The sequence below is a fragment of the Oryx dammah genome, unplaced genomic scaffold, assembly GCF_014754425.2.
Source record: "Oryx dammah isolate SB20612 unplaced genomic scaffold, SCBI_Odam_1.1 HiC_scaffold_13, whole genome shotgun sequence".
Taxonomy (NCBI): Eukaryota; Metazoa; Chordata; class Mammalia; order Artiodactyla; family Bovidae; genus Oryx; species Oryx dammah.
This window is the reverse complement of record NW_024070197.1, coordinates 18,097,529-18,121,449: the sequence shown is the minus strand read 5'-3', so window position 1 is coordinate 18,121,449 and position 23,921 is coordinate 18,097,529. Positions and strand designations below refer to the sequence as shown.

At 38.0% G+C, this 23,921-nt stretch overlaps 2 protein-coding genes across 3 annotated transcripts in view; both read left to right on the top strand.

The window, feature by feature from the left end:
• Window positions 1-55: 55 nt before the first annotated feature.
• Window positions 56-11,591, top strand: ZFP82 (ZFP82 zinc finger protein). 2 transcript variants are annotated; one of them, XM_040252978.1, is made up of 5 exons: window positions 56-247; window positions 3,886-3,971; window positions 5,974-6,100; window positions 7,205-7,297; window positions 9,415-11,591. In XM_040252978.1, exons 2-5 carry the CDS (start codon window positions 3,963-3,965, stop codon window positions 10,767-10,769), a joined length of 1,584 nt encoding a protein of 527 aa, XP_040108912.1. In that variant the 5' UTR covers window positions 56-247; window positions 3,886-3,962; the 3' UTR covers window positions 10,770-11,591. The 2 variants fall into 2 exon arrangements, with proteins under 2 accessions (XP_040108912.1, XP_040108911.1); XM_040252977.1 differs by lacking the exon at window positions 3,886-3,971 and having other exon boundaries at window positions 90-247.
• The window catches only part of LOC120872609 (zinc finger protein 383-like), a 261,148-nt gene continuing 241,127 nt past the window's right edge, over window positions 3,901-23,921 (top strand). The window contains 1 exon segment of the mRNA XM_040253116.1: window positions 3,901-3,971. Within this exon segment, the coding sequence (XP_040109050.1) occupies window positions 3,963-3,971 (9 nt within the window). The 5' untranslated portion in view covers window positions 3,901-3,962.

The window sequence follows — 23,921 nt, the reverse complement described above, 5'->3', positions numbered from 1 at the left end:
GAGGCTCCGCCCTCTGGGGCTCCACCGCGCCTGCGCACTCAGAGCGTGCTGCCGAAGCTCCCAATAACCCCTGCGCGCGGCCCGTTAGGCCCTGGTGCTGTGTACTGACTTGAGCTGTGTCGCCCTCTCTTCCACTAGCATCACCGTGAGAGGGGTTCGGCGTCCCAGGTGACCAGTTCTGGCTCAGAACGTTTGTTCCGGCCGTCGGTAGGAAAGCCGTTGCGGCCCGGGAATGAGGATAGGGAAGGTAAGCGCTGCAGCACCTCGAAGTGTCTGAAACCCTCACCTCAAGCCACGAGTGTGCGTGAGAACCGCAGTGTTATAACGGTGTGCTGCTGTCTGGGGGCGTGACTGAACCGGGGTGTGTCATCGGGACTGTGTGCAGTTGTGAGGCCGGAACTAGTGGGTTTGCGTTTGTGTGACTTAATCGGGTTCAGAGCCTCTTGTGTGACCGGAGATTGAGGTGGACTGTGTGACTCCGACCCCAGAGTCAGCCGAAATTTTCTATCAGCCTTAGAGTAATGGCCCCCCAGTCAGATATCTGAGATCCAGAGAAAGGACTCCCAGCGAAAAGGCTCGAACCAGTCTTGGGATAAGAATGTTAGAACTGAACGTGCCCCCAGGTTCAGATACTCCCCAGGGAGTATCTCCACCGCACTACATCCTCGGGCGGGCGCGCGCGGACACACGGACACACTCCCACGCACACCCACATACCCCGCCACACTGTGTCCTCGGGCGGGCGCGCCCGGACGGACACTCACTCGCTCACCCACCCACCTACGCTTTCGCAGACAGCTCCAAACCTTCCAACTGTAGGTTTCGGAACTGCGGAATTCCCTCTCTGAAGTTTGATTCCAGCCCAGCACAGCCGTGACCCTGGCTTTTCTCTAATCCTGGGAAGGGTTACACTTACTTACTCCGGGCATGGTGGGTGGTGGGTGGTGGGTGGTGGGGACACGTGTGGTCGTGGCTTGCCCTATTCATCCTGGGTGACCTGGGCTCTGAAAAAAGGCCTATCTTAAGATTCCCTTCTTCCCCCGTCTTGTCAAACTAAGAAAAGGGCTGTGTTGAGAAGGAGAAACGAATTGCTGTTGCCCACCTAGAAGTCAAGGTCGAGGCCAGTGGGTGTTTCCTTTTGTTCTGTGAAACGCGTTTTTATTTTTTAGGACCTGGGAACATTTGCTTCCTTCTCCTCAGTATGACCTGCCCCTTAACTTGATATCCCGTCCCTGGTGTCTGTGGGTGCTCCCCTAGTTACTTAGACTGTAAAGAGTCTGCCTACAATGCAGGAGACCCAGGTTCATTCCCTGGGCGGGGAAGATCCCCTGGAGAAGTGAAAGGCAACCCACTCCAGTTTTCTTGCCTGGACAATCACATGGACAGAGGAGCCTGGCAGGGCTACAGTCCACGGGGTCACAAAGAGTCGGACACAACTGAGTGGCTAACACTTTCAGGGCCTGTGTGCGTATATCCATGTGGCAGATACTTCCCCTTGTGAGAATTTACACCTTTTAGGATTGTGGAGACATCCATGTTTTCTAATGCTGTTACTTAAGAAAAATAACATTCTTAAACCTAGTTCTAAACTTTACTGATACTTTAAGAAAAAGCAGTTGTGAAAAATCTCAAAAAAATTTACTAGTAAGGAAAAAAATGGTATTCTATTATTAAATTATTAAAGATAATTTATCAAAAATTTTAAATTGTAATGAAAAGTATTAAAGATGATATTATTTAATAAATAGAATGGACATGTCATGTTTTTCATTTTATTCAGTGTTTATAATAAGCCATTTTAAGTTCTTTATTATAAACAGTTAACAACAACCCTATAAGATAGATACTGTTATTATTTTAAGATAGATACTGTTACTATTCTCCAGTTTGTCTGTAAGGAAGCAGAGGCACTGAAAATTAAGTAACTGTCCAAAGCCTCCTTCCTGGTTGATAACTGTCAAGAGATTAGATTCGCATCCCGGATCCAGCCAATAAAACCTGTGAGAGTCAGTCACCTCCCAACATTGTATATGCTCTGTTTAGTCTGCTTAATGTACTTGGCAGTTTATCATGGATAACTTTCTTCATTAATTAATATGAACCAGTATCATCATTATTAATAATTTTATAGTATGCCATCATATAGTAGAACATAATGTATTTAGCTTATTGACTATTGTTTGGTATTCTTTTTATTATAAATTATTCTTTGAAGAACTTCCTTGCATATGTTTCTTTGTGTGTTTCTGAGCTCTGCATTCTGTTCCATCAGCCTATATGTCTAGTTTTGGGCGGGGGGGTGGGGGAATATCATATTGTTTTGATTACTATTGCTTTGTAATATAGTTTAAAATCAGGAAGCATGATACCTCCAGCTTTGTTTTTTCTCAAGATTGCTTTGGCTGTTTGGGGGCTTTTGTTGTTTCATGTAGATTTTAGGATTGTTTGTTCTTGTTCCACAGAATAGTCCAGTGGAATTTTGATAAGAGGTTGCATTTAATCTATAGATTATTTTGGGTAGTATGGACATTTTAACAATGTTCTTATAATCCGTGAACATAGAATATCTTTCTACTTGTGTCATCTTCAGTTTCTTTTTTCAGTGTCTTAGAGTTTTTAGTGTATAGGTCTCTAACCTCTGTGGTTGAATATATTCCTAGTTATTTTATCTTTTCATAAAATTATAAATGTGATTATCTCTTAGTTTCTCTTTCTTATAGTTCATTATTAGTAGATATACACAACAGATTTTTTAAATTTTATTTATTTTTGACTGTGCTGGGTCTTCATTGCTGTGTTCAGGCTTTCTTTAGTTGTGGTGAGTGGGGGCTATTCTCTAGTTGTAGTGCATGGGCTTCTTATTGCAGTGATTTCTCTTGTTGTGGAACATGGGCATGTGGGCTTTGGTAGTTGTGGCACACAGGCTTAGTTGCCCCATGGCAAGTGCAACCTTCCCAGACCAGGGGTTGAACCACCCCTGCATTGGCAGGTGGATTCTTAACCACTGGACCACCAAGGAAGTCTCACAACTGACTTTTATATGTTAATTTTGTAGCCTGCAGCTTTACTGAATTCTTTTATTCTAGCAGTTTTTGGTAGAGTCTTTAGGATTTTCTCTATATAATATTTTGTCAGCAAATAGAGGTAGTTATATTCTTCCTTTCCAATTTGGATGCCTTTATTTCATTTTCTTGTGAAAATTCTTGCTAAATAGATATGCTGAGAAAATGAATCCACACCTTTTATACCCTACGTTGTAAGAAGGAGAATGACAAATGAAGTCATACAGGAAGCAATGTAGATGATTCTGATTGAAAATAGTGATGAGCCCAGTGGATTCTGGAAGTTATTGTTCTGATACCAGGCAGGCAGAGCTGCCAGTGCAGTCGTTTGTCAGTTGGAAAAGACCCTGATGCTGGGAAAGATTGAAGGCGGCAGGAGAAGGGGATGACAGAGGATGAGATGGTTGGATGGCATCACCGACATGATTGACGTGAGTTTTAGTAGGCTCTGGGAGTTGGTGATGGACAGGGAAACCTGGTGTGCTGCAGTCCGTGGGGTTACAAAGGGTTGAACATGACTGAGCGACTGAACTGAACTGAATGGCTGCTAGAGATGATCCTATGAATTGCTCTCTTTGTATCTATTTAAGCAGATTTGTGAAACTTTGGAAGAAATTCTGGTTTAGATGATGTGGTCCCTTGAAATGTACAAGTTGGGATTAGATTTGTCCATACTCCTTCAAATCTCCCTCTGTGTGTGTGTGTGTGCGTGCGCATGTGATGGGGAGGTCCAGAGAAGAAAAAGAATGTATTAAATTGAGTCATTTTGAGAATTCTGAGGCCTATCTTATCTCATGGCCTCCTTTTTCTCCCCTCCCCTTAGCTCTGGCCTCTGTGAACTCTGCTTCTCCAGGCAAGTAAACCCCAAAGAGGACTGACCAGTTCTTGAATTTCTAAACCATGGCCCATGTAAGTTGTGGTTTCTTTCACCTTGTGGAAATTAAGGTCCTATGATCTTTTACTTATCCTGAAACTTCTTACTTACCAGAGCCCCATCTAAGGACCCATTTACTCCAAATCCAATGAGAGATGAGGCCAAATAAATAGTACAATGCCCTTCTTGTGAGTCCTCTTTTTTCCAGTTATTGTTCATGTATTCATAGAACAAATCATTCACCGTCTCTCTTTTTTAAAAGTATTTATTTCTTTGGCTGTGCTGGGTCTTAGTTGTAGCACATGAGACCTTTAGTTGCAGCATGTGGGATCTAATTCTCTGACCAGGGATCAAACCCAGGCCCCCTGCACTGGTAGCGTGGAATCTAAGCTACTGGACCACCAAGGAAGTCCCTCAGCATCTCTCTTATATGTGCTCAGTCTTCTGCTAAAAACTGCACTGAAGCAGAAATGAAGTCCCTTTAGGGAGATGTTTGGCCACCTCTTTTGAGTAGTTGAGAGAGCATGGGCTGATTTGATTGCTCATAGGAAAACTAAATTTTTCCAAACTTGAGTTTTGTAATTAGGTAAGATTTGCTGTTGGTTGACCTTAGCCTAGGGCTTCCCTGATGGCTCAGCGGTAAAGAATCTGCCTGCAATTCAATCCCTGGGTCAGGAAGATCCCCTGAAGAAGGAAATGGCAACCCACTCCAGTATTCTTGCTTGGGAAAATCCCATGGACAGAGGAGTCTGGTGGGCTACAGTCCAAAGGATCGCAAAGAGTCAGACACAAATGAGCAACTGAGCATGCAAAATATAACCTCAGCCTCAGTATATGCTGAGATCTCCTCTTGTTTTGTGTGGCTTTTAGGACTAGGTAGGGTTATGGTTGGGTCTATTATGCAGAGACATCAAGTATCTTCTCTGGAAATCCCTAAGAGCTGTACATCATTTGTTTTAGAACAGGATGAGCTAGTCTAGAATGACATCTTTGTATTTCTGGATTATTGGTATCCAGAATCTACATTATCCTCTAACTCAGGAACACGGAATGCATACAATGAGGGATAGAAAATGACAGAAAAGAAGATCATGCAGGCACATGAAGGCCTCAATTCCCCCTCAGAATTGAGGAGGACCTTAAAAATTCTGCATAGACAAAAATATTGGAGTATATAACAATTAGGTCTCACATACCCATTGCATACAACCAATTTTAAGTTCATTAAAGAATTTGTCATAACTGGGTAAATGCACATGATCTGATTCAATGATGACCTTGGAGGAAATTCTTTAATTGTATTCAGATCCTTTTCTAACTGGAATTACCAGGAAAACTTAAAAAAAAAATCTGTTCTTGGGGCTTCCCTGGTGGTCCATTGGTTAAGAATCTGCCTTGCGACACAGGGGACACTGGTTTGATCCCTGGTCTTGGAAGAACCCACATGCCGTATAGCAGCAAAGCCAGTGTACCACAACTACTGAGCCCATGTGCTGTAAAGCCCGTTCTCTGCAATAAGAGAAGCCACCACAAAGAGAAGCCCTTGCACCACAACTAGAAAAAGCCCATGTGCAGTATTGAAGACCCAGTGTAGCCAAAAATAAATACATAATTTTTTTTAAAAAAAGGATAAAACCATCATTTTTTTTTTTTTTTAAGCAGCAATCTGTTCTTTAAGAGGAAAGGGTATAAGAACACATTTCTTGAGAATTCGTGAGGGAGACATAGAACAGGCAGAAGGCTTATATACAGTATTTCATTTAATTAGAAAACTTTTTTTCCTTTCCCATATGTGTTTGGGTAGTTAAGATATGCCAGAGTATATAAAAGGCTTTATCTGTAGAAACACAGTTGGTCAAGGACCCATAGGCATTCTGCTGCAGGAACTCTCATTTCCTAACTCAGTGTTACAGGTTTCTAGCCCAAACCTGTTTGCTTGATTGGTTTCCAGCAGTATCTTTTTCATTTTTTTCCCTCTTTCCACCTTAAAACAAATTTTCTTTACTTTCAGTTGTATTATATGGTTTATCATTTCAGGAATCAGTGATGTTCAGTGATGTATCCATTGACTTCTCTCTGGAGGAGTGGGAATTCCTGAATTTGGAACAGAGGGATTTGTATAGAGATGTAATGTTGGAGAACTACAGCAACTTGGTCTCACTGGGTAAGGTTATCTGCCTTTAGAAATTTAGTCTCTGTTCTCTGTACTATCAGCTTTCTTCTCTGGAAATTTTAGAAATAGTTTTTAAGAAACTAAATATCTGCTCCCTTTTCTCAAGGGAATGGTTTGAGCTTTTTCTTTGGAAATGAGCACGCTCATTAAGCATATTCATCTTCCCCATCCTTCTGTGACCTTCTGTTGTTGTTTAGTCACTAAGTCTCTGTCCGACTCTTTTGTGACCCCATGGACTACAGCCCACCAGGCTCCTCTACCCATGAGATTTCCCAGGCGAGAATACTGGAGTGGGTTGCCATTTCCTTCTGCAGGGAATCTTCCTGCCCCAGAGATTGAACCCATGCCTCCTGCACATCTCCTGTTTGACAGGTGAATTCTTTACCACTAAGCCACGTGGGAAGCCCCAAATAGCTAGAACTAGTATCTTAGCTTTTCTCTGGCTATCAAAAGAAGATATAATTTTTTAAACAGTAACTTGTATCAACTGGATGTATTTATAGTTCAAGAATTTTTTCCTTTTGTTAATAAACATATTCGCTTCTACCTACTTGTATGATTGAAAGTTAAAAATTGAAGAACTTTGCGTTTAACGTTGTATGGATATTCCAAGGAAAAAAAATAGTAAATGCCTCAGGAAACTTCTTTTTTCTCATTAAAATAACAATGATAAATAATAACTAATAAAATCGATTCTAGGCAATGCGAACATTCATGTAAGATAGGTACTATAATTATCCCTATTTTATAGGTGAGGAAAATAAAGCATAGAAATAACTTGTCCAGGGTCACACTACGGGGATATGGCAGAGGCAAGATTGAACCAAGACAGTATCTCAACCACTATTGCTTTCAAGAAAAGGAGTACTTGTGTGAATATAAATTAAAATAAGACTTTTTTCTTTCCTTTATAATCTCCATTTCTTATGTAATTTTAACATGATATTTTTTAATCATCTTATTTTTCTTTGTTCTAAAGGGTTTATCAATTACAGTTTGACCTATAGTTTATTAAAAATTTAACCAAGACTGAATCAAAGTAATTTTGAATTTATTATTATTCCATGTCACCTATATTTCTTTCCTTCTGTCCAGGATGCTTCATTTCTAAACCAGATGTGATTTCCTTATTAGAGCAAGGAAAAGAGCCCTGGAAAGTAGTGAGGAAAGGAAGAAGACAATATCCAGGTGAGTAAGAGCCAAAAGATCTATGTTGATATATATGTATGAACAACCCAAGGTTTAGGATATTGACCCCCAGCATAGGCAAAAATCTACATATAACTTTTGACTACCCCCACACTGAACTACTAATAGCCTATTGTTGATCAAAAGCCTTACCAATAACAGTTGATTAACACATATTTTATATGTTATATATATTATATACTATATTCTTATAAGATTAGCATGAGAAAAGAAAGTATTATTAAGAAAATAATAAAGGAAAATACTTTATAGTGCTGTACTATATTTATTGATACCGTAGGTTTATGTTGTTTGTTTATAAAATAAATTGTCAGAACCTACATCATGTCTTATATAAAACACAGTAGGTATTAATGTATTACAAACACTGGACATCTAAAATGAAAAGATAATGTGAAAAAATTAATATTTACAGATATAATAACTCATGCATCGATAATGAAGAATATGATTGCTTTATGGTAGTCTAGTATAATTGATATGAATGCTTAATAGTGGCCTAGCCTATACAGTAATAAATGAATCAGCATAAAACTTATGGCATATAGTATTAGAGTCATATTCATAAAATGTATTGAAAACATTTTTTACAAAACCTCTTACCTGTTATGGTAGGCTGATATGTGGTTTCTCTAATTATGAGAGAGAGAAGCACTGTGTACAGTAATGTGATTCTTTGAAAGCAAAGTTATAAAACAGTAAGAAAGCTAACACATTAATTTTGTATTAAATATCACTCACCTTATGCCTATGTAAGGATAGCCTATCCACTTCAATACAAGTCTTGTACACAATATTCTACACATATATGTTTGTATATTTATTGAAAAAAGTTCATGTATAAGTGGACCTGTGCAGTTCAAACCCATGTTTTTCAAGGGTCAACTGTGTAATAAGGACATAGCTTTAGATGCTGTCAGTAGAGTCAGCCTTAGAGTTACTTAATCTAAGACCTCAGAGTGAGAAGGGGTCAGCCATGCAGATAGCCCAAACAGAAGATTTTGGGAAACAGAGCAGACTGAAAAGTACAATGAAAGTAAGTGGAAATACGTTCTAAGATCTGAAAAGTTGCCTCTCTGTGTGTGCATGTGTGCTCAGTTGCTTAAGTCATGTCCAGCTCTTTGCAACCCCATGGACTGTAGCTTGTCAGGCTCCTCTGTCCATGGGATTCTCCAGGCAAGAATACTGAAGTGGGTTGTGGCTTTTCCTGGTAGCAGTAAAGAGAACAGTGGTTGGAGGTGATGTATAGGTAAGCAGAGGTCTTTTAACAACAAGTTTGATTTTATTCTAAGAATAAAGAGAAATTGTTGAAAAAATTTAAGTATGAATTTTCAATCTTTCTCCATCAGAATGATCCTGAGGGGAATATTAAATACATTACTGTCTAGGACTGTAGAATCTGATCCATGTGGTTTAGGTGGTATCTAAATCATAGTATTTATAAAAAGCTCCCTTGTGATTCTGATTCATGGTCTCAATATGAGAACCACAGATTTAAAATGTTTACTTAATCATCAATCTTACTTTCCTATATGAACTTTGATTTTCCTGGTGTTGCCTTTTGTTTTTTGTTTTTTTTCCAAATTGTGTAGTTATTTTTAGAATTCCATTGGGTAGTACTTCAGTTGTCTTTTATTTCTACAAGAGAAATTTTACTTCTTTTTAAAAATATTACCTGCTGCAGTTCATATATATATTTTTTTAATTATTTTTTGCTGCGCTAGGTCTTCGTTGCTGTGTGCGGGCTTTCTCTAGTTGCAGTGAGTAGGGGGCTGTTCTTCATTGCATTGAGTGGGCTACAATTGTGGTGGCTTCTCTTATTGCAGAGCACAGGCTCTAGGCGCATGGGCTTTAGTAGCTGCAACACACAGGCTCAGTAGTTGCAGCTTGCAGGCACTAGAGCACAGGCTGAGTAGTTGTGGCGCATCAGCTTAGTGGCCCTGTGACTTGCGGGATCTTAGTTCCCAGACCAGTGACTGTACTCATGTCCCCTGCATTGGCAGGTAGATTCTTAACCACTGGACTACCAGGGAAGTCCAGATTTACTTCTTTTAGAAAAAGAAAAGCCATGTGTTCGCTCTCTTGTTTTCTTTCAGATTTAGAGACCAACTATGAGATCAAGAAGTTATCTTCAGAAAATGACATTTATGAAATAAACTTATCCCAGTGGAAAATAATGGAAAGAATTAAAAACCATGGCCTTAAGAGCTTCATTTTAAAAAATGATTGGGAGTCCAAAAGATTTGAAGGACAAGAGGAATATTTCAACCAAGTGAAAATCACATCTCAAAAAATGTCCCCTTACCAAAAACGCTCATCTCTTTCCTCACATCAGAGAATTCATTATGTCGAGAAACCCTATGAATGTAAGGAATGTGGGAAGGCCTTTAGAGTACGCCAACAACTTACATTTCATCATCGAATTCATACTGGTGAGAAACCTTATGAATGTAAGGAATGTGGGATGGCATTTAGACAGACAGCACATCTTACTCGACATCAGAGACTTCATTCTAGTGAAAAACTCTATGAATGTAAGGAATGTGGGGAATCTTTCATGTGTGGCCCAGAACTTAGAGTACATCAGAAAATTCATATTGGTGAGAAACCCTATGTATGTAAAGAATGTGGAAAGGCCTTCAGAGTTCGTGGACAACTTACTCTCCATCAGAGGATTCATACTGGTGAGAAACCCTATGTATGTACAGAATGTGGGAAAGCCTTTAGGCAGTATGCACATCTTACTCGACATCAGAAGCTTAATATTGCTGACAAACTCTATGAATGTAAAGAATGTGGGAAGGCCTTTTTGTGTGGGTCTGGCCTTAGAGTACATCACAAACTTCATACTGGGGAGAAACCCTACGAATGTAAAGAATGTGGGAAGGCCTTTAGAGTACGACAACAACTGACACTCCATCAGAGAATTCATACTGGTGAGAAGCCCTATGAATGTAAGGAATGTGGAAAGACTTTTAGTCGTGGTTATCATCTTATTCTTCATCACAGAATTCATACTGGTGAGAAACCTTATGAATGTAAGGAGTGCTGGAAGGCCTTTAGTCGTTACTCACAACTTATTTCACACCAGAGTATTCATATTGGTGTTAAACCCTATGACTGTAAGGAATGTGGGAAGGCCTTTAGACTACTCTCACAACTTACACAACATAAGAGTATTCATATTGGTGAGAAACCCTATAAATGTAAGGAATGTGGGAAGGCCTTTAGATTGCGCCAAAAACTTACCCTACACCAGAGCATTCATACTGGTGAAAAACCTTTTGAATGTAAGGAATGTAGGAAAGCCTTTAGACTTAATTCATCTCTTATTCAACATCTGAGAATTCATTCTGGTGAGAAGCCCTATGAATGTAAGGAATGTAAGAAGGCCTTTAGACAACATTCACACCTTACCCATCATCTGAAAATTCATAATGTAAAAATATGAGAATGCTTTGTCAGTCCTGAGTTGTAGAACAGTCTGTGAATGTAGTAATTAGTCCCTTTTGCTTCATTCATGCACCTGACTTGGCATAAGGGGGTTTATATCATTAACAGAATGTGTTAATTTAATGTATTCCATCATCACTCAGATCTGAGAATCTTCCCATTCATTCTACAAACTCATCTTATTAATATAACAAATGTGGGGAAGACATTTATCATCATCTCTAGCTCATCACTTTCCTACTTGTGTTATACTGAACAAGATGCTTAACTGCTCCATACTATAATTTCTTCATTTATAAAATTATAATACTGTGGCAGAGTAAAAATTGCTGCAAATTATTTGACACTCCATCTATCAAGAAGTAAAATCCACATGCTTTCCCTGTGAATCTGGGTCAGCTGACTGCTTTGAGCAGTAGAATAGTAGAAGTACTGCTGTGCTAGTTTCTGGACCCAGATTTTACTGGTAGATTTTACCTTATCTCTTGGAATACTCTCTCAAGTTGAGACCTTAAACTGTTATGTTAAAAAGTCTGGCTATTCTGCTGAAGACACCACATGAAAAGGCCCTGAGACTACCTAGAGAAGGAGAGGCACTCTACTGTGCCGTCTTCCAGATATGCCCATGAAAACACCAGATATTTGAGTAAACAGTTTTGGATGCTCCAGACCAGCCATCAGCTGAGTTCCTACAGGTGACCTCAGTTGATGCCATGTAGAACAAAAAAATTGACCATCTGAGCCCCTACCCAAATTCCTGACCCACACAATCATGAGATACAATGGTTGTTATTTTAAGCTACTGAATTTTGTTTTATTATGTTACTGTCTTGAAAATCCATATGAAAGACTATGAGCACAATGAATATAGAAATGCCTTCTATCAACACTCATCAGTTATTAAATGCCAGATAACTTATTCATTTTTAAAATATTTTTTATTTTTATTTATTTTTTTGGCTACCTCAGTTCTTAGTTGCAGCATGTGAGCTCTTGTTGTAGCATGTGGGATCTAGTTCCCTGACCAGGGATCAAACCCTGGCCACTTGCATTGGGAGTGTAGAGTCTTAGCCACTCGACCACCAAGGAAGTTCCAACTTATTCGTGCTAAAATTCTTGAAAGTAAGTTCTTTTTCAATTTGTTCATAAAAAAGAAGATATTCTAGGGACTCACCTGGTGGTCCAGTGGTTAAGATTCTGCACTTTCACTGCAGGGGAAACGGGTTCCATCTGTAGTCAGGGAACGACATGCTCTGTGGCATGGCGGAAAAAACCCAAACAAGCAAAAAAGAGAAGATATTCTACAATCGTATGTTCTCTGCCTCAGTATAGGAAGGAGGGATGGACCTAGAGATTATCCTACTAAGTGAAGTAAGTCAAAGAAAAACAAATATTGTATCATTTATATGTGGAAACAAAATAATACAAATAAACTTACTTACAAAACAGAAACAGACTCACAAACAGAAAACAAGCATGGTTTATCAAAAGGGAAATGGAGGGATAAATCAGAAGTATAGGATTAACAGATACACACTACCATATATAAAATAGGTGAACAACAAGGATTTACTGTATAGCAGTGGGAACTGCATTCAATATCTTATAATAACTTATAATGGAAAATAATATTTTAAAAGAATATATATATATTCACTATATATGTGAATATAATACACTGTATATATATACACATATGTGTGTGTATATGTGTATATATATATGTACATATATATAAAACTGAATCACTGTGCTGTACACCTAAAACTAACACAATATTATAAATCAACTATACTTCAATTAAATAAAGTATTAAAAGATAAGTTAAAAAGAAACTATTTAGAAATTAAAAATCACTTCTAAGTCCTGTATCACTTTTTAAAAATGCATTGTAGCCTTTTAAAAAAATGCTCAAATTAATCTTATCTTCAGCCAGTGGGGATTCCCTCAGCTTGGATCCTGTGTCCTTTTGTTGTGATTGCTATAGCCTTTGCTAGCTTCTTTTTTTTCCTGATCAAAAGTATTGATCAGTTACAGAGCACATTAGGGCATTTATTAATAAACAAGGAAAATGGAGCACTTCTCTTGCCTTTCCTTTATGAACTATATATTTCCTTTATGGACTAGATAAGACAACCAGAAGTTGGTGAAGGAAAGTTCTTTATTATTAGAGAATTCTAGCTAATAATGGTCAAAGGAATGATAGAATCCAAGCAATCACACTTTTTACTTATGAATTAGTGGATCTTGATGATATCAGTGGGTATGAAAACCATTAGGTGAAAGATTATAGGAAGATTTTAATGGATGGGGCAGAATGACAGCCCAGTAATCAATAGTAACATCTCTAAATCAGCAGAACTAATTGCTTCTTGATGCAATGCAATGGATGCAATACTACCTGTGGCATATTCTTGTCCAAAATATTGATTCAGAAGTGTAATTTGGTCTCTAAACCTACCAGTTTTCAGGAAACTTGGGAAATAAATGAACAAATTAATGACACAAAGCTAACAGCCAAATCCAAAATGTGGGAAATTTAACAAAATAAAAGGCCTACTTTCTTAACCAATATATGATAAGACAATAAAAACAATTTTACAAATTAAAAGAGACAAGAGATACATTAATTGAATATAGTGTATGCAATGTATTGAGATGCTTGTGTTAAAATGTACCCAGGATTTGCTTTAATCTGGTATGGTAAGATAGGAAGACATGGAAATGATTATCATGATGGAAGAAGCTTATTGGCAGAGATTTCTACTAACAGGAAGCACCACATGCATATAGGAAGAAATGCATATAGCTAGTCCTGTTAGGAGGCAGAAGGCAGGAAAGGGCAGCACATGACTCAGAAACTTTACTTGAGTTTTCCCAGGAAGGAATGGGTGATGTGATGCCAGGTAGGTCATTGAGCAAGTTTAGGACTAGATAGATTGAATAATTTTGTGGACTCAGAGCTACAGCGGTGGTCCTTAATTGTCCAGTACTTGGCTCTGGGGTGATTCAGAACAGGAAGAATATTGGCTTGGTGTCTGAGAGTTTGCTAAAGATGTTTGGTAAAGGGGTTTCAACTTTGGATTCGTTGGTTTGTATATCAAAGCATGCTCACAGGGGAGCCATTTGTCAAGGAATTTGCTATCTCTAGAAGGGATAGTTGCTCCAAGATCAAGTCTCTAAATGCCAGAACATCGAGAATACAGAAAATAAGAAAATATATTCAATACAATCCTGATTCTGACAAGCAAATTTTTTAAAAAAAAATTATTGTGAAAAGGTAAACCTAAGATGGATATTAAATTATATTAAATTATTTTTATTCATTTGTTGGGCTTCCCAGGTAGCTCAGTAGTAAAGAATCCTCCTGCAATGTAGGAGACATGGGTTCAATCCTTGGGTCAGGAAGATCCCCTGGAGAAGGAAATGGCAACCCATTCCAATACTCTTGTGGAAAATCCCATGTACAGAGGAGCCTAGCAGGCTACAGTCCATCGGGTTGCAAAAGAGTCAGATATGACTTAGTAACAACAACAAGAATTAATTTGTTAGGCATGATGATGGCATTCGTTTGGGTGTGTGTACAAATCCTTATGCATTAGAGACCCATACTGAAGTATTCAAAGATAAAATTATGTCATGTGTATGATTTGCTTTTAATATTGAGGAAAAGTGAAAAGTGGAAAGGATAGATGAAATAAGATCAGCAAAATGTTGCTAATTGTTGAAGCTTGAATAATGGGAACATAGGGTTCATTGTCCTATTTTTACTACCTTTGCATATATTTAAAAATTTCCATAATAAAGTGTTTAAGTAGAAATCTGAAATTTTAAACTATTCATGATAAGTGATAATTTGATACCTCCAGGTAAAAATTTGTGGGAAGTCACTAAAACGCTACTTGGTAGAAAAATAGTAAACTTGATGCATTTAGAAAACCTGCCTTTAGAATTAGTTCAGCACTCTGTTGCCATACCTACTGTGCCTGTCACACAGCAGGAAGTCGATAAATGTACTGAAAAAAAAGCATTTAGCTGAAGCCAGAAAAAATTTTTTTTTTTGGCCACACTGCATGGGTTGTGCAATCTTTGTTACCCCACCAGGACTGAACCCAGGCCCTGTGCAGTGAAAGCGAGAAGTCCTAAAACTGGACTGCTGGGGAATTCCCAGAAAACATTTTTTTTTTAAATTAAGGTAAATAGCAGGAAGTAATTCATACAATAAAGGTAAAAATACAATTTTTTAAAAGTATAAGTAGAATAAGAAACTAGTAGATTTTATCCAAGAATATTCTCCTTGAAAAGACCATTAATATAGAATCAACAGTTATTATTGAGGAAAAAAAAATGATTCAGTTACAGCTTTATGTATGGGAATTGTGAATAGTTATGTATATCAAAGAGATTTAAAAGTTTTTAAGTTCATGAATGTACTATAATATACATATATTTCATTATGTATAAAAATAAGGAGAATGAACTATTTAGAGAAACCTAAATGATCAAAGTTGACTCAAGATTCTATAGAAAACCTGAACACCTAAATGATCAAAGTTGACTCAAGATTCTATAGAAAACCTGAACAATCTACTTTATATTTCATTTATTTTATATTTTAAACAATTTATAATTTATAGATTTTGTAACAAGTTTTATAATGTAAGAGATCTGTAGGCAAGGGAAAATAAATATAGTTATGCTCTTATTTTTTTTAAAAACTAGGGTCAATAGTTTTGCAGGCAAGAAAGTTTTAAAGAATAGATAATCTCTAACAAAATTTTTCAGAATCATTCTACAAGGCAAATATCCCAATAATAAAATTAGATGAAGATAACTCCTAAAAAGCAAAATCTAGACCAGTATCATTTGAGATACATGCATACATTCCAAAAAGAGGTAAGTAAATTGAACTCAGTAGTCTAATAAAACAATTATAAACCATAAAATGGTTTACCAGGAATACCTGGGGCCTGACCTTTTGTGATTTAGTTAGGCATCCAGATTTTAGGTTTTCTAACTTGAGCAATGTGACAGTGTTGGGGGAAATGATATGATCTAGCCCATTATCTTTTAGATTGCTTCTCTTCTTTTTGTTGTTTGTGTTAGCCTCATTAATTTTATAAAAGGAATGAAAAATTACTATGAAAAATAGGCATTCAATACTTAAAAATTAATACCTTCAACAGGAGAAAATGAGAAGTGCCATAATAAAGAAATTTATTTTTTTTTCAGTCAAACTAATGCCACTCTTATATTGACTTGTACCTCCAAGTACATTTTGCTCAAAGTGGGCAGACTGGCTAGATGTCACTGAATAATCATTCATTTAGAATAGCAAATCTCTCCCACTCATGATTTTAAAATGCTTTTAATTTGTAGACAGTGCACAGTGTTTACACAAAAATGTAACACAAGTATTTTAGGTGCTATAATAAAATTAGGTTTTTCTAACAGGTCAGTGTGTTTTTGATAACATTTTCTTGTTAATAGAAGTGTTTGGGGCACAGTACATTAACTCAGAATTTGTTGAAGTATGTTCCACAAGACACTGCTACTTAATGATTCTTACAGAAAATGATTTTGTGCTCTAATAAGCATGTTGTTCAGTCGCTCAGTTGTATCCAACTCTTTGCAACCCCATGGACTGCAGCATGCCAGATCTCCCTGTCCCTTGCCATCTCCGGGAGCTTGCTCAAACTCATGTCCCTTGAGTCGGTGATGCCATCCAGCCATCTCATCCTCTGTCATCCTCTTCTCCTGCCTTTAATCTTTCCCAGCATCCAGGTCTTTTCCAGTGAGTCAGCTCTTTGCATCAGGTGGTCAAAGCATGAGAGTGCTGTATTTTGTATTTCTTGAGGGGGGAAAAAATCACATTAAGTGCCTATCAAAAGACTATGAAGTGTTTTATTTTATCTAATGCAATGTATCTCATACTTCAGTATAGAACTCCCATTCCCAATACCTATTGTAGATATAATTCCACTTTGGCAGATGTTTCCCTTACCAAAAAAGAGAGGCTTCAGGGATGGAAATGTCAGCATTATGGCAGGTGTATGGTTATCTGGTGAGGAAAGCAACTCACAGCATGCTGTCCAAACAGCTGCTTGCTTTATTTTGGATTTAACGTGCTTTTCAGTAGAATTGAAAACCCCTAGCCCTGTTCTAAATACATAATATGTATTTAAGCTTTTTATTGGTCAATATTTAGGTTACATATAATTTCTCACGGAAAAATCTTATTAGATATATATTTCTTGCTATTCATAAGCAAGGTTTTCTCTGAGATTGGTAAGCCACAGGTTATGTTCACTTTCATCCTCACTAGATATTACCATAGAAGAGAACATTGGGGAACTTACCTGACAGTCCAGGGGTTAAGAATTCACCTTCCAATGCAGGAAGTGTGAGTTCGATCCCTAGTCAGGTAGCCAGGATCTTACATGCTTGCAGCCAAAAAACCAAAACATAAAACAGAGCAGTATTGTAACAAATTCAGTAAAGACTTTAAAAATGGTTCACATCAAAAAAAAAAAAAAAAGAGAGAGAGAAACTATCACTGTAGTGCCAGTTTACAACCCCTTCAACCTTACAGCCTCATTTCTGGTATGTGCTTTAGTATTTTCTTGGTAAATAAGGAGTTGAGCATCTTTTTTCATTTGTTTATTACAAGATCCCCAGTCTCCAAGAAAATCTGGAAAGCAGATAACCAGTGAGTACCTAACTTATAAAACTTCAGATATTGATAAGGGTCACAAAGAGAAATATACTGGGAAGGAGAATTACTGAAGGGGAACAATTCAGTTAATCTTTTAATCTGAAGTGTATAAAGTACCCATAGTGGTAGCAATACAGGTTTTATGTAAGAATAGCCTGACTAACACTGAAAAAGAAAAGCTTCAAAGGGGATACTAGTCCAAGGAGAATGAAGAATGCTGAAAAGTCCCTATAATTGAAACACTGTGGTACTCATGCATGAACAGTGAAATAGAACAGAATTCCATAAATAGACCAAATACACAGGGAATTTTAGTACATGAGGGGATAGGGAAGTGACACATTCTTTTTGTGTGTGTGTTTTTTTTTTTTTTTACTTTGGGGACCATATGAATGTTTTGCAAATTTTAAAAGTCAGTAACAACCAAAGGGAAAAGTAGGGAGTAATAAAGAGTATGGGACTAACAGGTGCATACCACTATATATAAAATAGATAAAGATTTGCTGTATAGCACATGGAACTGTATTCAATATCTTGTAATAACCTCTAATGAAAAGTAATCTGAAAAATATATATATATAAATAACTGAATCACTTTGCTGTACACCTACAACTAACACAATATTATAAATCAACTATAGTTCAGTTTTTTAAAGTGAATCACAGAAGAGAGACCTTAAGTTGGAACATAAGCAAAAACAAATGTTTCCTTCATACTAAATGGGGAAAAAAGACAGGCAAGCAACTTTTGAAGACAATTTGACTATATTTCCTCAGGCTACAGACAGAACAAAAAGAACACGTAAACAAATAATTAACTCTAGTTAGTAGGATTGGTTCATACAGCTATATAGATTAGTAATTCTGAAACTAATTCATGTATTCTAGAATCAGGCAAAAAAGTATTAATGGGAGTAAATAAATAGGAGCCAAATTTATTGTTGCTGGAGAAGGGAGTTACAACATGGAGAGGAGGAGGCTAGAATGAATTCTGTGGTATTGGATCGCAGTTGGGAGTATCACTTTTTAAAGTGATGTTTTAAAAAAATAAATTTAGAAATACATATAGCAATGTGTGTATGTATGTCCCTCTAGCAGAAAGAACATAGAAGCAATTACACTTTGTAGCAATGAGAATATCCAGCACCCAGATCCAAGGAACAAGGACTCGGAGAAACAGCATAAAAGGCTGAGCAGAGAAAACATAAGATGTGGTTGGAACATTCTGTGGAAGTAGAAAGTAGGGAAGTGCTCAAAAAATGGATGAAATATGTCAGAAAATTACAGTATTTCAAGGAGTTCTCACTGGCCAAATCTGGACAATCTGAGCATCAAAATAGGTCATGATAGTAGCAGACTGAGTAAAATCATTGACTAACCCGGTGCAATAATACATTTAATAGCTGAATGCCAACTTACTAATGTATTAATAGAAGGCATGGTGAAATTAGAAAATCACCATCAGTCAGCCATCACAGTAATCATTGATTCTGCTAGGAATCATCAATGTTGGGGCTTCCCTGGTGGCTCAGTGGTGAAAGAATCCACCTGCCAGTGCAGGGGACACAGATTTGATCCCTGGTCCAGGAAGACTGCACATGCGACTAAGCCCACGTGCCACAACCGATTGAGCCTGTGCTCTAGAGCCTGGAAGCCGCAAACACTGAGCCCGTGTGCCACAACTACTGAAGCTTGCACGCCACAGAGCCCATGCTCCCCAACAAGAGAAGCCACTGCAATGAGAAGCCCATGCCCCGCAACTAGAGAGTAGCCCCTCGCTTGCCACAGCTAGAGAAAAGCCTGCACAGCAACAAAGACCCAGCACAGCCAGAAAAGAAATAAATAAAATCTAAGAAAAAATCGTCAATGTATGCCAAACTAGTGAGTGAAAATTTGATGAGAAAATAGAATTTGATACCATTTTAAAGTCTGTCTCCACAAATATTGATCACAAAGGGGAAAGTAGTAATTTTACAGTAAAGAAACCTGGCAGATAGCACCTTAACCAGTAATCAAAGTTAACATAACCATTGTCGTACAAAATGATATCCTGTACCTCCTGTTATAATTCATTGAGAATAACAGAGCAACTCCTGTGATATTCCTAACAAAGGGCATACCAGAATTTAATCATAAGGAAATCACAGAAAACTGCAATTCAAGCAATGTTCTACAACTGGCCTTTACTCTTCAAAAATGTCACTGTCAAGAAGGATCAAACTTGAGGAACTGTTTCAAGTTAAAGGAGACCAAAGAGACATGACAAGTGTAATATATGATCCTGGACCAGAAAAAATTTTTTCTATAAAGGCTTTATTTGAACAATTGTGAATTTGTTGAATGCATGTAAATTTCATAATTTTGATAATTATAATAATGGAAATTATGAAAGAGAATGTCTGCTTTTAGGATGTATACACTGAAGGATTTAGGGAAAAGGAGCCTTTATGTGGGCAACCGACTTTTCTGAATAAAATTCCAATTGTTCAAGCAAAAATAGGATTGTAAAATAAATGTGGTAAATGTTAGCATTTATAGAATCTATGTGAAGGGTATAGAGAAATTCTTTGTGCTGTTTTTGCAACTTTTCTGTTTCATATTATGTCAAAATAAAAAGTTTTATTAAAGCAGGTTTGCATTCTGCCTCCTCTACTAATTGCTCTCTGACTTTGGTCAGGTTGTTTTCCCTCTTTGGGCTTCTGTGTCTGTCACAGGATCAAAATAGTACTGACACAAAGAGATTGTTCTGAGAAATAATTAATGCATCTAACATTTTCAAAAATAGGCCTGGGGAAAAAAAAGTACTTAAAATTTTACCTTTTATAATTTTTACTTGAAAATTTGTGTCTTTTTCACCCCCAAGAAAATTTATCTGCTTTTTTCTTTTTTTCCTTAAAATTCCCTTTTCTTCCTTATTATTGGTTTCTCCTTCTAGAATTTCTGTTAAGCATTAGAATTTCTGACACTGCCTTTCACGTGTCATTTTCTTTCATGTTTTCCACTTTTATTATTTTTTTAAATTGCTGTTGTTCAGTTGCTAAGTTGTGTCCAACTCTTTGCAACCCTATGGATTGTATCACGGCAGGCTTCCCTGTCTATAGCCTCATACTTTATTTTAAATAAGCTTTTTCTTTTAGAATGGTTTTAGACCTACAGAAAAGTTGCAAAAATAGTTGAGTTCCCAAATAATGAGAACTCAGTTTTTCCTTTTAACATCCTACACTAATATGGTACATTTGCATTAACACATTCTTATTAACTGAAGCCCACACTCCATCCCTGGACAGCAAGGAGATCAAACCAGTCAATCCTAAAGGAAATCAGCCCTGAATATTCATTGGAAGGACTGACGCTGAGGATGAAGCTCCAATACTTTGGCCACCAGATATGAAGAGCTGACTTATTAGAAAAGGCCCTGATCCTGAGAAAGACTGAAAGTAGGAGAAGAAGGGGATGACGGAGGATACCATCACCAACTCAATAGACATGAGTTTGAGCAAGCTCCAGAAGATGGTGAAGGACAGGGAAGCCTGACATGCTGCATGGGGTCGCAAAGAGTCGGACACGACTGAGTGACTGAACAACAATACTCAAGTCAAATGTCCTTAGTTTTTACCTAATGTCCTTCTGTTCCAGGATACATTATATTTAGTCCTCTGTATCCTTATGCTGCTCAAGACTGTGACAGTTTCTCAGGATTTCCTTGATTTTTTTAAAATTTAGTTTTGGTTGCTTTGGGTCTTCGTTTCTGTGCTTAGGCTTTCTTTAGTTGCAGCCAGCGGGGGCTACTCTTCCTTGTGGTGCATGGGCTTCCCATAATGGCTTCTCTTGTTGCAGACAAGGGCTCTAGAGTACGTGGGCTTCAGTAGTTTTGTCCCACGACCTTAGTTGCTCTGTGGCATGTGGGATATTCCAGGACCAGGGATGAAACCCGTGTGCCCTGCATTGGCATGAGGATTGTTTACCACTGGACCATCAGGGAAGTCCCAGTTTCCTTGTTTTTGAGGTCCTTGACAGTTTTGAGAAGCACTGGGTAGTTTTATAAAATGTCCCCAGAGTTGTAATTGTCTAAAGTTCTTTTCCTAGTTAGACTAGGGGTTTAAATCTGGGGGAAGAAGGTCACACTAACTGCCATTCTTACAACATCATATTAGAGGTACATGCTATCAACATATCACTGATGATATCAGCCTTTAAAAAATTATTTACTTTTGGTTGTGCTGGGAATTCATTGCTGCATAGGCTCTTTAGTGCTTCAGTAGTTGCTGTATGCAGACTCAGTAGTTGTGGCTCATGGGCTTAGTTGCCCAGTGGCATGTAGGATGCTCCTGGATAAGGGATCAGACCCGTGTCCCCTGCATTGACACATGGATTCTTAACCACTGGAGCACCAGAGAATCCCAAGAAGTAACTTTTGGAAAGCACCCAAGGATGGGATCCGTTAGCCGTGTGACTAGAGGTTGAAACTTTCAGACTCCCTTTTTCTCTCCTTTGTCACCGTCCCACCTCTGGGGATGGAGAAGGGCTAGAAATTGGGCTATGTAATGAAGCCTCCATAAAAACCCAAAAGGAGGGGGTTTAGAGAGCTTCTAGGTTAGGGAATCAGAATGCATCAATGTGTCACTGTGCCCTGTAGGCCCCAAACTCCATGATAACTTTCCCCTCCATATCTCATTTGGCTGTTCATTCATATCCCTTAATATCCTTCGTAATAAATTGGTAATCTAGTAAGTAAACAGTTTTCCTTAGTTCTGTGAGCCATTGCAGCAAATTAATCAAACCTGAGGGATTAATTAGTTTGAGGGGTTGTGAGAACATAACCAACTGGTCAGAAACACAGGTAACAATCTGGGCTTACAATTCGCATCTAAAGTGATGGGAGTGAGCAATCTTACAGGACCAAGCCCTCAACCTGTGCAATCTGATGCTATCTCTGAGTAAACGGTGTCTGAATTGGGCTGAATTGTAGGACATCCAGCTGGTGTCCAAAAATTGCTTGGTGGTGTGTGGAAAACTCTTCACACACATTGTAACTGGTGACCAGAACCCTCTTACCTTCCCTGCTTGGTGGTCTGGAACCTCCCACTCCAAGACTGAAAAACCTGGCTTTCATTGTCTTTCATCCATCTATTTGTTTGTTTAATACCAGTATACATGTAGTGGTTTCAGAACTGTTTACCCAGACACCATTTATGTACATTTATCTCTAGACTTACAGTTTCTACTCATTTCCAGAGTTACTTAGATCAGCTTCTTTTCCCCCCATACTCTTCAGTGAAGTTTATCATACATTTTTAATGCAATGGGTACCTGCGTGCATACCAGTCACTCAGTCGTGTCTGACTCTTCATGACCCTGTGGGCTGTAGCCCACAAGATTCCCCTGTCCATGGGATTTCCCAGGCAAGAATACTGGAGTGGGTTGCAATCCCCTTCTCCAGGGGATCTTCCTGACCCAGGGATCCAATCTGAGTCTCTTAACATCTCTTGCATTGGCACGTGGGTTCTTTACCACCATCACAACCTGGCAAGCCCAGAGTGACTGTCCTAAATAAAACAGATGTCAAGACAAGAGACATAGAAATGTTTCATAATAGAAGGGTTAATTCATTAGGAAGACACACAATCATAAATGTGCAATACTGTACTAACAGCTTTAAAATACTGTTACATGAAGCAAAAACAAAATGAACTAAAAGTAGAAAGAGACAAATCCACTACCATAATTTTCATTTATCTTCTACTCCATATACATTTAGCTGTTAAAAAAAGTGAGATTTAAGATAAGCCTAGATATTTTCAGATGTTTCCTGAAGTTTTTTGAGAGACGAAAAACTCTTCTATCTATGAACTAATACATAAACATTTTAATATGAGAAGGATGCTGCAGTGTGGTCCCCAGCAGGCTTATCCAGTTTCTTTCCTGAATGAACTCAGCATAGGACAAATTCAATTATTACTCATCTGAGGACACCGTTCCTAATGTTTACTTTTCAGACCTCATCATCAGGAACAGTCATAAATGTATGTACTTAACAGGGCTTGAAAATACTTGAAGCAAAACCTGGTGGTACTAATAGAAATAGACACCCTATCTCAGTAATTACTAAAACTAGAATTTTTTTAAAAAACGGTAAGGACAAACAATATCTAAATGACAATATCAACCCCCTTAACCTAGTAGGCTTTTATAGAATTATACCTTCACAAGTGTAGGAGGGAAAAAGGGAAAAAACCTAAAGAGAGGAGGAAGCGGGGAAGGGAAAGAGTTAGAGCGCGAGCAACCTCTGTGTGTCCAGATTCTGCTAAGAGTTTGGGGATACTTGATGCACCTACGTCCTGCTTGGGTGTATATATATAAGAGCACCTGTCGTACGTCTAGTACATGTATTAGGCGCTGCTAGTGCCAAGACGTCTCTCTAAACCCCAGTAGCAG

Coding starts and splice junctions, on each gene's coding strand:
- ZFP82 (XM_040252977.1), top strand. Junction 6,101..7,204: donor CAGCAACTTGGTCTCACTGG/GTAAGGTTATCT, acceptor CCTTCTGTCCAG/GATGCTTCATTTCTAAACCA. Junction 7,298..9,414: donor AGGAAGAAGACAATATCCAG/GTGAGTAAGAGC, acceptor GTTTTCTTTCAG/ATTTAGAGACCAACTATGAG.